General features: G+C 48.0%; 1 protein-coding gene across 2 annotated transcripts in view; it reads right to left on the reverse strand.

The window, feature by feature from the left end:
- Nucleotides 1-13,423, reverse strand: part of ATG16L2 (autophagy related 16 like 2) — a 72,740-nt gene that overhangs the window by 45,805 nt on the left and 13,512 nt on the right. For both annotated transcript variants that reach the window (XM_033145922.1, XM_033145921.1), the window contains exon 2: nucleotides 1,787-1,877. In XM_033145922.1, coding sequence (XP_033001813.1) covers nucleotides 1,787-1,877 — 91 coding nt within the window. The remainder of the gene's footprint in view (nucleotides 1-1,786; nucleotides 1,878-13,423) is intronic.

The following is a 13,423-nucleotide window of genomic DNA, read 5'->3' on the forward strand; positions in this document are numbered from 1 at the left end:
TGTCACCCCTCCATTATGGAACATGGGGCAGCCCACCCACCTACGCCCCCCTTGCTACGCCCCTGGGTCTCTAAGGTGCTACTGGAAGGAATTTTTTTATTTTTTATTTTGTTTCGACTACGGCAGACCAACACGGCTACCTACCTGTAACAGGAACTATGGAAGGCACCACATTGAGCCGCGTGAAATGGAAGTCCATCATTCTCACCAAGAAACTTGCACAGGTACATACTGACATCATCTTTCTGACCAAATGCAAGAACCTGGACATTATACCTAAAAGTCTGTGATGTATGTAAGGCAACCCAGGCATGTGACCTCATATGGCAGGTGTGTGTATATGCCTCAAAGATATATGTTATGACCTTGGTTTTAATATGTGTGTTTATTATTGTAATTTTGACTTTTCCTTAACTTCAGTGTAAGAAGGAGATGTGATGTATGTTTCTTTAAGTGTGGAATCTCATTGTGTACACCTGAATCCTATTAGCTGGGATACAGGTATTTTAGTTGTAATCTGTTCCCCTCCCATTCATTCATTTAGTTGTTTTCCTCCCTCCTCGGGAGGGATGTCGTCGCTGTGTATGATTCTTTAATAAATAATGGCTGCAGTTTAGTAAGGACTGTTTTGGCAGCGTTGTTTCCTCATTGCCGAGGTCCAGGGTTTTCTCAGAGACATCACAGGGTCTTAGAATTAAGAGCCCTCTACAATCCACTTATCTGACTGAATGTGCAAGGAAACAATGCCACACTTTCTCCAAGAAGCTGCTCAAACATCTGCAAACATCTGTACTCTAAACAGAGGCTAATAAAGGAGGAACTCTCTGTACTGGACAACTCTATTGGGAATCACCCAGCTTGGCAACAGTTCCACAAGGAAAAGCAAACCATTCACTGTATTTTTCGCTCCATAAGACGCACCTGAACATAAGACGCACCTAGTTTTTAGAGGAGGAAAGGGGGGAAAGCCCTGTTTTTTTGAGGATCAGCTGAAAGTGGGGCAGCTTTTTTGCAAAGGGAAAAGCCCTGCTTTTTTGAGGATCAGCTGAAAGAGGTGCGGCTTTTTTGCAAAGGGAAAAGCCCTGTTTTTTTGAGGATCAGCTGAAAGTGGTGCAGCTTTTGTTTGCAAAGGGGAAAGCCCTGCTTTTTTGAGGATCAGCTGAAAGTGGTGCAGCTTTTTTTGCAAAGAGGAAAAGTTCTGCAGCTTCTAGTCCTATAGCCATTTCTACAGTTTCCAGACAGATAATCTAATCAGCCAGTCACATGTTGCTGGGGAAACAAACAGCCTCCCTCTACATTCAACAATGGAGAGGGGGCGGGGCTGGAAAGGGAGCCTTATCTCTCTCCCGATCACTTGCTGAACAGCTGTTCAGCGGCTTCCTTTCAACACCCCCTTCTCTCTTTGCAAAAAAAAAAAAAAGAGCACAATCTGCTTTTGGCCCCTAGGCAATTCTGCTCCAGGGACCATGCATTCGCTCCATAAGACGCACAGACATTTCCACTTACTTTTTAGGAGAAAAAAAAGTGCATCCTATGGAGTGAAAAATATGGTACCACTCTCAACTGGAGTTACTGAAAAAACAGGGGGAAAACGGTATCTGAAGAAGTGTGCATGCACACGAAAGCTCATATCAATAACAAACTTAGTTGGTCTCTCAGGTGCTACTGGAAGGATTTTTTTTTAAAAAAAAAAATATTTTGTTTCAGCATACGGCAGACCAACACGGCTACCTACCTGTAACTACATATTGACACAAAGACAGAGGGAGAGCTGAGGTTTTGATACCTGGGAGGGAATCCACGCAAGTTATCCAGAGATTTAGCTTGCAGCTTTGCAGTGAGGTTTTCCAGGTTGGATTTTTCCAAGAGCTTGTTATCTGCAAGAAAATAAAGAAGATGGATGCTATGAAAGGGAAGACCAAGATAATAAGATCCCTAGAGAATTCATGGCAACACATCTACCACTAGGCAGCGATGTGGGGCGGAAGACTTTCCCATCGTATTTTTTTCTGCCAGAAATATTCTACTTTTAGAAATGCATTGTTTCACGTGCTGGGTTTACGTATAAGCTAAACAAGCTATCGCTTGGGGCCCCACTCTCTTGGGGACCCCCAAAAAATGTAAACGAAAAAAACACCACTGGATGTACATTTCCAAAATATAAGATAAAAAACAAATAAAATAAAACCTACATACAGCAACAGTGTTTTGTGTTGTGTAGGCTCCTATGATGTAAGCAATGGGCCCCGCCTGCTAAATAAAGGGCCCCATCACCTTCAGTAGCTGTAAGGGTGTTCAGTGGTTGCTCATGAGAAATCAGCCAAACGCAGAACTTCTAAAAACTAAGTTCTTTATTGTGCAGGTATTTACAGTGGAGCAAAAGTACGAACGTCCATCTCATCCCTCTGCAGAGTCCGGGAATGAACCCTTCCGGTTCTTTGTCCAGCAAAAGAGGCGCGGGATCCTGAACCCCCGCCTCCCCCTTCCACGTCTTTCCTGTCTGCGAACTCGGGGCGCGGGAAACTGTCCCTGCTCCCCGCTTCCCCCTTGGTGCTCAGGCTCTGCGATCTCTTCACAGCCCCTGCGCCGACTTCCTGCCTCTAACTCCCCCTCCTCACTGGAGGAATGGTCGCTTCCTGCAGAGGAGGGGGATGACAAACTGGCGAACAAAGGGGGTGGTTCCCTGTACTGCAAGCGCTCCCGGGATACTACCTGTCGTGGGGAGGGGGGTTTCTGACAGTAGCTTAGGGCTTCATCAAACCTAAATCCGGCCCTGATTGCTTCATAAATTAACAGGTTGCATGGTGAATAGAACACAGGTCAAAAAGAGGAGTCAAATCTAAATCAAATTGATGATTAACTTTTTCCAGATGCCTATTTCTAGGAAGCAAATATAATTGTGTGCACAGCTCTTCAGGAAGTGCAAAATTGGTGCGTTAACAGTTTTCAATCCTCTCCCCCCCCCCCGAAATCTAACATAGGAAAACGCTTCAAGTAGCTGCAAGAATTCTAATTTTTAAAAGCCAAGCAAAATTTTGAATTTGTTCAAACATAACACTGAAACCCCACCAAAGCTGCAATCCTATATCCATCTACCAGCACGTAAGCCGATTTATCTCAATGGAACTTACTCCTGAGGAGACATATTTGCAAGTGCGCTTTATTGATCGCCCTTACCCCCACCCGCAATCTAATATTTTAGTGCAACTCCTTTTCCAAATGGGAAACGTTTTTCACCACTGTATTTCAAATCAATATACAGAATTATCAAGACATGACTCTCCTTTACTGAAGTCTCATTAACACACTTCATCAGATCTATGCTGATATAGGGCAATAGAAAATCCATATATAGAGAGATATATCTTCATGCCTGTCCATGGAGTTTTCTTGGCAGGGATACTGGAGTGGCTTGCCAGTTCCTTCTCCAGGTGGATCACATTTAGTCTAAACTCTCCGCTATGACCTGTCCATCTTGGGTGGCCCTGCATGGCACAGCTCATAGCTTCCCTGAGTTATTCAAGCCCCTTCGCCACGATAAGTCAGTGATCTATGAAGGATGACAAACCTAGACAGCATCTTAAAAAGCAGAGACATCACCTTGCCGACAAAGGTCCGTCTAGTTAAAGCTATGGTTTTCCCAGTAGTGATGTATGGAAGTGAGAGCTGGACCATAAAGAAAGCCGATCGCCGAAGAATTGATGCTTTTGAATTATGGTGCTGGAGGAGACTCTTGAGAGTCCCATGGACTGCAAGAAGATCAAACCTATCCATTCTCAAGGAAATCAGCCCTGAGTGCTCACTAGAAGGACAGATCCTGAAGCTGAGGCTCCAGTACTTTGGCCACCTCATAAGAGAAGACTCACTGGAAAAGATCCTGATGTTGGGAGAGATGGAGGGCACAAGGAGAAGGGGACGACAGAGGATGAGATGGTTGGACAGTGTTCTCGAAGCTACTAGCATGAGTTTGGCCAAACTGCGGGAGGCAGCGAAGGATAGGGGTGCCTGGCGTGCTCTGGTCCATGGGGTCACGAAGAGTCGGACACGACTGAATGACTGAACAACAACAAATCTTCATGCCAGCTCAGCTTTTAACAGCCATGGTTGCTCTTAAGTTCTTAGTATCAAAGAATTATAGGTACTGTAGGTACCCCAAGGGTCATCTAGTCCAACCCTCTGCAATGCAGCTTCTTATTTCATACAATGCAAAATTACTTACTTTGCCGGCCCAAAGCAAGAGGCTATTTATTGTTGAACAGGCCAAAACAACAACAAACAAACAACAACAACAACAACAACGGGAGATGTAAGGAGCCAAAACAATGAGCTAAGGATGGAATCAAAGCTGCAACCCGTAATAACTGGAGACAGTATTTCACTTTCCAATTGTGCATTACTACAATTGCCATGACACGTGTGCCTTTTTTTCTGCAATAAGGACTTTTTATTCTCCCAGACTTAACAACGGCCATATTTGTCTGCTGCCTTTGAAAATTTCTTCCACCAACTTCTCTCCCCTTGCTATTAAAGCTGGTTTTATGCTGCTGCGATTATTCTGTTTTCTACGTGGCCTTCCCTCCTGCTGTTGTTTTGTGTAGCTTATAACTGGTTTTATTGTCGGAAAACATCGGCCTGCATTTTGTCATTTCATAAGCCGTAAAAAAGGGCGCAGAGGACGAGAAGGAACACAAAGTCACTCGCTGAATAAAAGAACCTCTCCCCAGTCTAGCAGAGGACTGAATCCTGCCGATTCGGACAGGTTGCTATGGTTACGAAGCCGCACAGAGCACTGAATGCTTGCACGTAGCACGAATGGGGGAAACTTCCTTGCAGCAAAAAATACGACAAGTGACATTAGCTGTATCTGGACTAGTGCAAGTTTTAGAGGTGGAGGAAGAATTTAGCAGAGGTTGCACAGCCACCTGTCAGGGATCCTTTACCCGCGATTCCTGCATTGCAAGGGGTTGGGCTAGATGACCTTTGGGGATCCCTTCCCGCGCTACAGTTCTAGGATTCTAACAACGTTCTTTTGCTGCAGTGCAGAGTCATCTTATTGCAGCATGGAATCATAGAATCCTAGAGTTGGAAGAGACCCCAAGGGCCATCCAGTCCAACCCCCTGCTAAGCAGGAAACACCATTCAAGCATTCCTGACAGATGGCCGTCAAGCCTCCGCTTAAAGACCTCCAAAGAAGGAGACTCCACCACACTCCTTGGCAGCAAATTCCACTGTCCAACAGCTCTTACTGTCAGGAAGTTCTTCCTAATGTTTAGGTGGAATCTTCTTTCTTGTAGTTTGAATCCATTGCCCCGTGTCCGCTTCTCTGGAGCAGCAGAAAACAACCTTTCACCCTCCTCTACATGACATCCTTTGATATATTTGAACATGGCTATCATATCACCCCTTAACCTTCTCTTCTCCAGGCTAAACATACCCAGCTCCCTAAGCCGTTCCTCATAAGGCATCGTTTCCAGGCCTTGGACCATTTTGGTTGCCCTCCTCTGCACACGTTCCAGCTTGTCAGTATCCTTCTTGAACTGGGGTGCCCAGAACTGGACACAGTATTCCAGGTGAGGTCTGACCAGAGTGGAATACAGTGGTACTATTACTTCCCTTGATCTAGATGCTATACTCCTCTTGATGCAGCCCAGAATTGCATTGGCTTTTTTAGCTGCTGCATCACACTGTTGACTCATGTCAAGTTTATGGTCTACCAAAACTCCTAGATCCTTTTCACATGTACTGCTCTCAAGCCAGGTGTCACCCATCCTGTATTTGTGCCTTTCATTTTTTTTTTTGCCCAAGTGTAGTACTTTACATTTCTCCCTGTTAAAATTCATCTTGTTTGCTTTGGCCGAGTTCTCTAATCTGTTAAGGTCATTTTGAAGTGTGATCCTGTCCTCTGGGGTATTAGCCACCCCTCCCAATTTGGTGTCATCTGCAAACATGATCAGGATGCCCTCAAGCCCATCATCCAAGTCATTGATGAAGATGTTGAATAAGACTGGGCCCAAGACAGAACCCTGTGGCACCCCACTAGTCACTTCTCTCCAGGATGAAGAGGAGCCATTGATGAGCACCCTTTGGGTTCGGTCAGCCAGCCAGTTACAAATCCACTGAATGGTAGCATTGTCTAGCCCGCATTTTACCAGCTTCTTTACAAGAATATAATGGTACTTTTATAGGAGAAAACAAAGCATACATACCTAAATCAACATTCCCCCAATCCGCTCCCAGGAGACCCTTAAATGGGTAGCAAGGACACACAAACAGACTCACGGCACCCTCACCCTGGGTCCGTGACGAGGCATGCCTGCCTTTTATAGGGAGCTTGATCTTAATTAGCAACATCTGTGGTCAAACATCCAAGCTCTCTTTCCTTAAAGAAACATCCACACAGAAGCTAAGTTTGGGGCGCGGCTCGGATATGGGGAGAACTCCAGGACATGCCACTGTATCTCCTCGTGACAATATCTTCCGGGTTGTTTCCCATTCAGGACCTGGGAGCAGTGGCAGAGCCGCATGCTCCGGCACCGGGGGCGGAGGACAGGCGGGGGTGTGGCTGGCGTGTGTCCCGTGGGTGTGGCACACTGCCCGGGGGGGCGTGGTGCCTGGCGCAGGGTGGTGTGCGGCGCGTGTGCGCCTGGGGGGCGGCCACAATGGCACCCCCCTCCCGGGATGGTGTAGTGGAAACTCGCGGAAGATCTTTGTAATCACGAGGAGTCAGGTTACATGTCCTATTCCCTTTTCCTCCTCTAATTAGCAAAGTAAGGTTGCTTGTGAGGAGGATGCAATTAGTCGAGAACACCTTCAGCTGCCAATGACCTTGGCCAAGCCACACTCAGGTGCCTGATTCCCTGACCATTCGGGAATGGTGCATGATGGCCAGGTGAAAACAATCAAACTTAAGTCAGCTATATAAGCAAGGGAATGGAGGGGACAGATTGGGGCTTCGCCACAGACTAGGTCTTGGGTGCTGTGGGGTTTCTGGTGTGAGGGATCTCTCCCGCTGCTCTCTTGAAGCCCCGGGCGGCAGAAGAGGAGGAGATTTGTGTTTGGGCGTTGGTCAGGTACGCTACGTTTGTCTGATTGTATCTAGAAAATTAAAGCATACTTTTTTTGTGTTCTTCTTCCATCTGTGTGTTTTATTGGATCCAGATTCAAAAAAAAGAGAACCCTGCCCCTTGGCAGAACATTTGGCGCTGTGAGCAGGATCTGGAGACAATGCCCTGGTGGAAGAAGAAAAGCCCTAGGCAGGAGGATGGCCAGAGCCATATCCCTGGTTGGCCCAGCACTAGTGCTTGGGCACCAGTGGCTCAAATTTTGAACCAGTTGACCCCACCAGTGTCATGGGATGCTGAGATGGCTGGGTTTGGAGGTGCTACCCCTATGGCTGTGTCTAAGTGTTTGCAGCTAATGGGGATAGAGAAAGGTGCGGGGCAGAAGACAGTGGGGGGGCTTGGATGGGTCCTACTCACTGCGCTCCGGAGTGTTTGGGAGCAATTAGAAGCCTCTCAGAGGAAGGTACAGCAGCAATTAGAGGACATCGCTGCTTTAAAGGACCAGCAGGCAATTCTTAAGGAGGTGCTAGAAAGCGCTCGGGGGAGGGAAGAACTGGCTAAGGAGCGGGCTGCCACTATGGCTATTCGCTTCGCTAAAATGAAACACCCAAAGCGGGTAAGAAAGAAGTGTATCCCTAACCCTCGGAAGGTTAGAGCCCTCATTGCTTCCCGGGAATGGGACCCCAAGACATGGAGTGGGGACATTTGGGATTCTAGTGATGAGGAGTCAGAATGGACAGAGGGAGAAGATGAGGGGAATGAAGAGGAATGGGTTGCTGAGGCACGTCCTCTAGTGACCAACAAGAGTAAGGGACCGCCAGGTAACCCACAAGCGGCCCAGGCCACCCGGATAGTACGGGATTACACTCAGCAGGAGTTGGCGGAAATGGCAAAGACAAACAGGCAAAAACCCGGGGAGGGGTTGAGCCAATGGCTGGTTAGGTTGTGGGACCAGGGAACTACCAGTCTTTACTTGACGGGGGAGGAGTTGGTAAAATTGGGGACCCTATCTCGTGATACATTGGTTAATCAGTTTTTGCGCATGCCTAATTTGGGTGCAACAGGTTCCCTATTTCAGTGGTGTGTAGAGGCTGTATACGCCAGATACCCCGCCCCAATGGATTGGGAAGAACAGCCAGGCCCCTGGCAAACCATTGAGGAAGCCATAGAACAGCTGCGTGGCATGGCTTTGCAGGCTGGGATCTATCAGCAAGGGTTCCAGGGACCAGAGAGTCAGCGTCTCACTGCCGGCATGAGGGCGCGGCTGTTAAAGGGCGCACCTTCACATATGCGTGGCCCATTGTTAGCGCTGCTGGGCCCCGCCCAAGGGAGACCTGTTGGTGAAGTTGCTCTCTTGATAGGACAATTAGGGGAGGCAGAGAGAGAAAATGTCGCTAAACCCCGCGCCCGAATAGCACAGGAGAAGGGAAAGTCAGGGACTGATAAGAAGTCCTTCACCAGGACAGATAAAACATCCTCCACCCCTAAGGTGACGAGGAAGCAGATGTTTTTGGAATTATTGGAAGCAGGGGTTCGCAAGGAAGATATAGATGGCATTCCCACTGCAGAAATGTACAACTTGTGGAAGCAAAAATGTGCAGGGAAAATTAAAAAGGAGGGGACTGGCCCCCGGGTCAGGGGCACGGTTACGCCGACTGCCCCACCCCCGGAGTCACTGTACCCCTCTTTGTCAGAACATAGGTGGGAAATACCCCAACCTACTGGATAGGGGTGTGGCAGGGCTCCAGCGGTGAGGCCAATAAAGACGGCTATCCCTGGGGACCCGCGCCCACACATTCCCTTAACCATTCATTGGTCCAAAGCAAATGTGCAGCGAGTGTTAGCTCTCATGGATACTGGAGCTGAGGTCACTCTGATATATGGTAATCCAGCAAAACATAAGGGAGAGATTGTATATATTAACGCGTATGGGGATGGGGAAGAACTCACCACCCGAGTAAGACTGCGTGTGGCTTTGGGGGATTCGCTCCCCTTTTGGGCAAGAGTCTACATATCCCATGTACCAGAGTACATCATTGGGATAGACCTGTTGCAAGGTCGGGAGTTTTATACCCCGCTAGGAAGATACGTTTTTGGGGTCAGAGCAATCACAGTAGGTAGGGCCAAGTGGACCCCACTCAAGATACCACCACCTGCCAAGCCTGTAAATGTTAAACAATATCGGCTTCCAGGTGGCCATGAAGAAATATCTCGTACAATCCAAGGGCTCCTTGAGGTGGGGATATTAAGGCCGGCTGCATCTCCCTTTAACGCCCCCGTGTGGCCAGTGAAAAAGCCTGACGGTACATGGAGGATGACGGTAGATTATCGTCAACTGAACAAACATGCCCCGCCCCTGGCCGTAGCTGTACCTGATATGGTAACTTTGTTAGAACATATTGAGAAGAACGCCGGGGTGTGGCATGCGGTAATTGACTTAGCAAATGCCTTCTTCTCTATCCCAATTGATGCAGAATCGCAAGATCAGTTTGCTTTTACATGGGAGGGAAGACAGTATACTTTCCAAGTCTTACCGCAAGGGTATCTGCATAGTCCCACCTTATGTCATGGGCTAGTGGCTAGGGACCTGCAGCAGATTACACTGAGCCTAGCCCTGTTTTTAGCCCACTACATTGATGATGTCTTTATCTCGGGACCCACGGAAGAAGATGTGCAGCAAGGGTTAATAACAGTGATTGACCATATGCGGTCCCGAGGGTGGGAGATCAACCCCAAGAAAATTCAGGGCCCTGCTCAGCAGGTACAATTCCTAGGGGTGGTGTGGGCTGGACCAGTGAGGCATATCCCTGAAAAAGTTCTGAATGTAATCGCTACCCTCCAGGCTCCTACGTCCAAAACCGAAGCCCAGCGGCTGGTAGGACTGATGGGGTACTGGAGACAGCATATACCACATCTAGCCCAGATACTAAGACCCGTGTATAACGTGACACGAAAGAAGGCTCAGTTTGAATGGGGGGAGCTGCAGGAGAAAGCTCTGTCTGATGCCAAAGCGGCCGTGGCAGCTGCTATGCCTTTAGGTCCTTACCTTAAAGGGCAACCATTTGAGTTACAAGTCTCTGCAAATAAGGAAGTTGCAGTCTGGAGCTTGTGGCAGAAAAGCCTGCAGGGGAAGCGCGTCCCCCTAGGATTTTGGTCTCGTAAATTGCCCACGGTTCAGTACACCCCTTTTGAAAAGCAGCTTTTAGCATGCTATTGGGCCTTGGTTGAAACTGCTAGGCTAACTGGATCCGACCCTGTTGTATTACGACCAGCCATTCCTATCATGGCTTGGGTGAATGATGATTCTACCAGTCCCAGGGTAGGGAGAGCTCAACAATCTTCCCTTATAAAGTGGAAGTGGTATATTGCAGAAAGAGCTAGACCTGGTTCTCATGGGGTGAGCGCACTGCAGGAGCAAGTGTTGGCTGTGACTCCTACAGGGGAAGAAATCCAAGAAATTCCTAGCTTAGAACTTAAAGATCCCCCAGCACAGGAAGCTCCCCCGTATGAGCAGGTTACTCATGACGAAGTCTGGTTCACCGATGGCTCCGCCCGTTACCAGGGAAATGAGCGAGTCTGGCGTGCCGCCGCTTTAAATCCTCGAAAACAAATTACTCTGACCAGAGGAGGAAAAGGGAAGTCCAGCCAATATGCTGAGTTAATGGCTGTATTAATGGTCATGGAACATGCAATTGAGCAAGGAGGGGATGTTGTATATATCTATACTGATTCTTGGGCTGTGTTTAAAGGGCTGACTGTATGGTTTCCAAAGTGGAAACAGGATGGCTTTTGCATCCACAACCGACCATTGTGGGGGCAGGACCTCTGGATAAAACTGGATCAAATGCTCTCAAAAGTACAAATGCACATTGGACATGTAGATGGACATACAACAGGGACACCTGTTGCCCTGTACAATCAGGCTGCTGATCGGTTAGCAAGAGTACGGACAGCTACTCCAGAAGACGAAGACGAAGAGTTATTGGTATTAGCACGCTGGGCGCATGTCAAGGCAGGGCATCTGGGGGCCAAAGCCACCAAAGAATGGGCCATCAAGAGAGGCATTCCATGTTCAGTGAGTGCCGCTGCCACAGTGGTTGCTAATTGTCAAGTGTGCTCCCAGGTGAGACAGATGCCTCTGTCTAAGACACCCATGGGAAAATTACATCGGGGAAGTGGTCCTGGGCAAATATGGCAGATTGATTATATAGGACCCTTACCCAAATGTGGACGTTGGCAGTATGCATTAACCATGGTAGACACCTTTTCAGGGTATCTTTTGACTTACCCCTGCGCACGAGCGAACCAGCAGAACACCATAAAGGGGTTGGAGATGTTAATACGGAGGTATGGAGCGCCCCTTCAGGTACAGAGTGACAATGGGAGTCATTTTGCAGGGGGAGAGGTAAAAGATTGGGCAAATGAATGGAATATCCAGTGGATATATCATATTCCTCACCACCCACAGGCTTCTGGGTTGGTAGAACGGCTAAATGGGTTACTAAAGCAAAAGCTTAAACAGTTGACCCCCACCCATACCCTGAAGGGGTGGGGTAAAGTTCTAGATCAGGCGGAATTTGAACTAAATAGCCGTCCACTATGCGCTGGCCAAACACCATTGCAACGAATGATAAGTTTGCCAGCGCCAGCACCAGTGGAGTACCTAAAGGTCTGGAAACTCCAACCTTATGGCCAGCCACCCCTCCGAGCGACGCCCGATAGTGCTGGGGCTGACCTCATAACCCCTAAGGATGTGGTGGTACCAGCCGGAGGGCAGGTACTAGTACCCTTGGGGATTGGGGTCACCGTTCCCCATGGAACCTATGGGCGCATCACACCTCGATCCAGCCTAGCCTTAAAAGGCTTGCAGGTTTTAGGAGGGGTGGTGGACGCCGACTACCAAGGAGAAGTAAAGGTGCTCCTCCATAATGTCAGCACTCAAGATGCATCTCTGCTAACAGGACGACGAATAGCGCAACTCATTTGCGAGCGTATCAGTGTACCCGATATTCAGGAAGCACCAGGTCCACCTCCATCTACTGTCAGGAGGAGAGGAGAGTTTGGATCTACAGATACCACTCTCACCTCTGGACAGAAGGTATGGGTGGTATACCCCGATCAGCCAAACAGACCTGGAGAGATTGTTAGTAAGGGACCTGGGGCTACCTACTGGGTGCTTTTGGCAAATGCTACTGCACCCATATGTTTAGATGCAGCCAAGCTGAAGCGGCGAGAATAATGACTCTCCTATTTCTTTGTAATACGCCATAATAATTTTCTTATTATATGCTTCTAGGACACCATGAATTGGTGGTGGTGGGTAATAGTCTGCCTCTGTGCGCACATCTATGATCAATCGAATCCTCCTGAGTTGAACACGACTACGCTGCTGCTGTGTGAACAACCAGCTCTGTCTCAAAGGCGATGGCTCCCCGGCATCCATGGCAGATGTATGAATGTGACTGGACAGGGGACATGGATGATGTCTGGCAAACGACTGTACTTCTCCATCCCATGGACGTATGATAATTTTACGCTGTCATGGTCCATCACATGGAATGTCACTTTCCAATATTTTAATGGCCAACGATGGATAACGCAGGGGAGTTGGCAGGATATCACTAGGTGGAAAGATTCCAGAGAGGGCAGATTGAGGGGGGATCATATAGATAGTCATGAGTATAGTTTTTTCTTTGTAAATTTGATTAGAGGAATGATGTTAAAAATTAGACATGAGGGAGCAGAGTTAGTGCAAGTGATGCGAGATATTAGGGATCTCACTGTGCATCATTGGTGGGACATATTCTCCGGATGGAGTCCCACCATGACCAATATTTTAAACCTGGCCTTGCATCCGGTTATCATTGTTTTGGTGATTATATGTATTTCCATGATCTTCACTTGTTTTTTGTTTGTTAAAATTAAGCAGCTGTATGCAAAGGTGCAACCTATGTGGGCTATACTCAATCAAATGACACCGAGGATGAAAAGGAAATAGGATATGTTAAGGGGTGGAGTGTAGTGGAAACTCGCGGAAGATCTTTGTAATCACGAGGAGTCAGGTTACATGTCCTATTCCCTTTTCCTCCTCTAATTAGCAAAGTAAGGTTGCTTGTGAGGAGGATGCAATTAGTCGAGAACACCTTCAGCTGCCAATGACCTTGGCCAAGCCACACTCAGGTGCCTGATTCCCTGACCATTCGGGAATGGTGCATGATGGCCAGGTGAAAACAATCAAACTTAAGTCAGCTATATAAGCAAGGGAATGGAGGGGACAGATTGGGGCTTCGCCACAGACTAGGTCTTGGGTGCTGTGGGGTTTCTGGTGTGAGGGATCTCTCCCGCTGCTCTCTTGAAGCCCC

The sequence above is a fragment of the Lacerta agilis genome, chromosome 4, assembly GCF_009819535.1.
Source record: "Lacerta agilis isolate rLacAgi1 chromosome 4, rLacAgi1.pri, whole genome shotgun sequence".
NCBI classification, from domain to species: Eukaryota; Metazoa; Chordata; class Lepidosauria; order Squamata; family Lacertidae; genus Lacerta; species Lacerta agilis.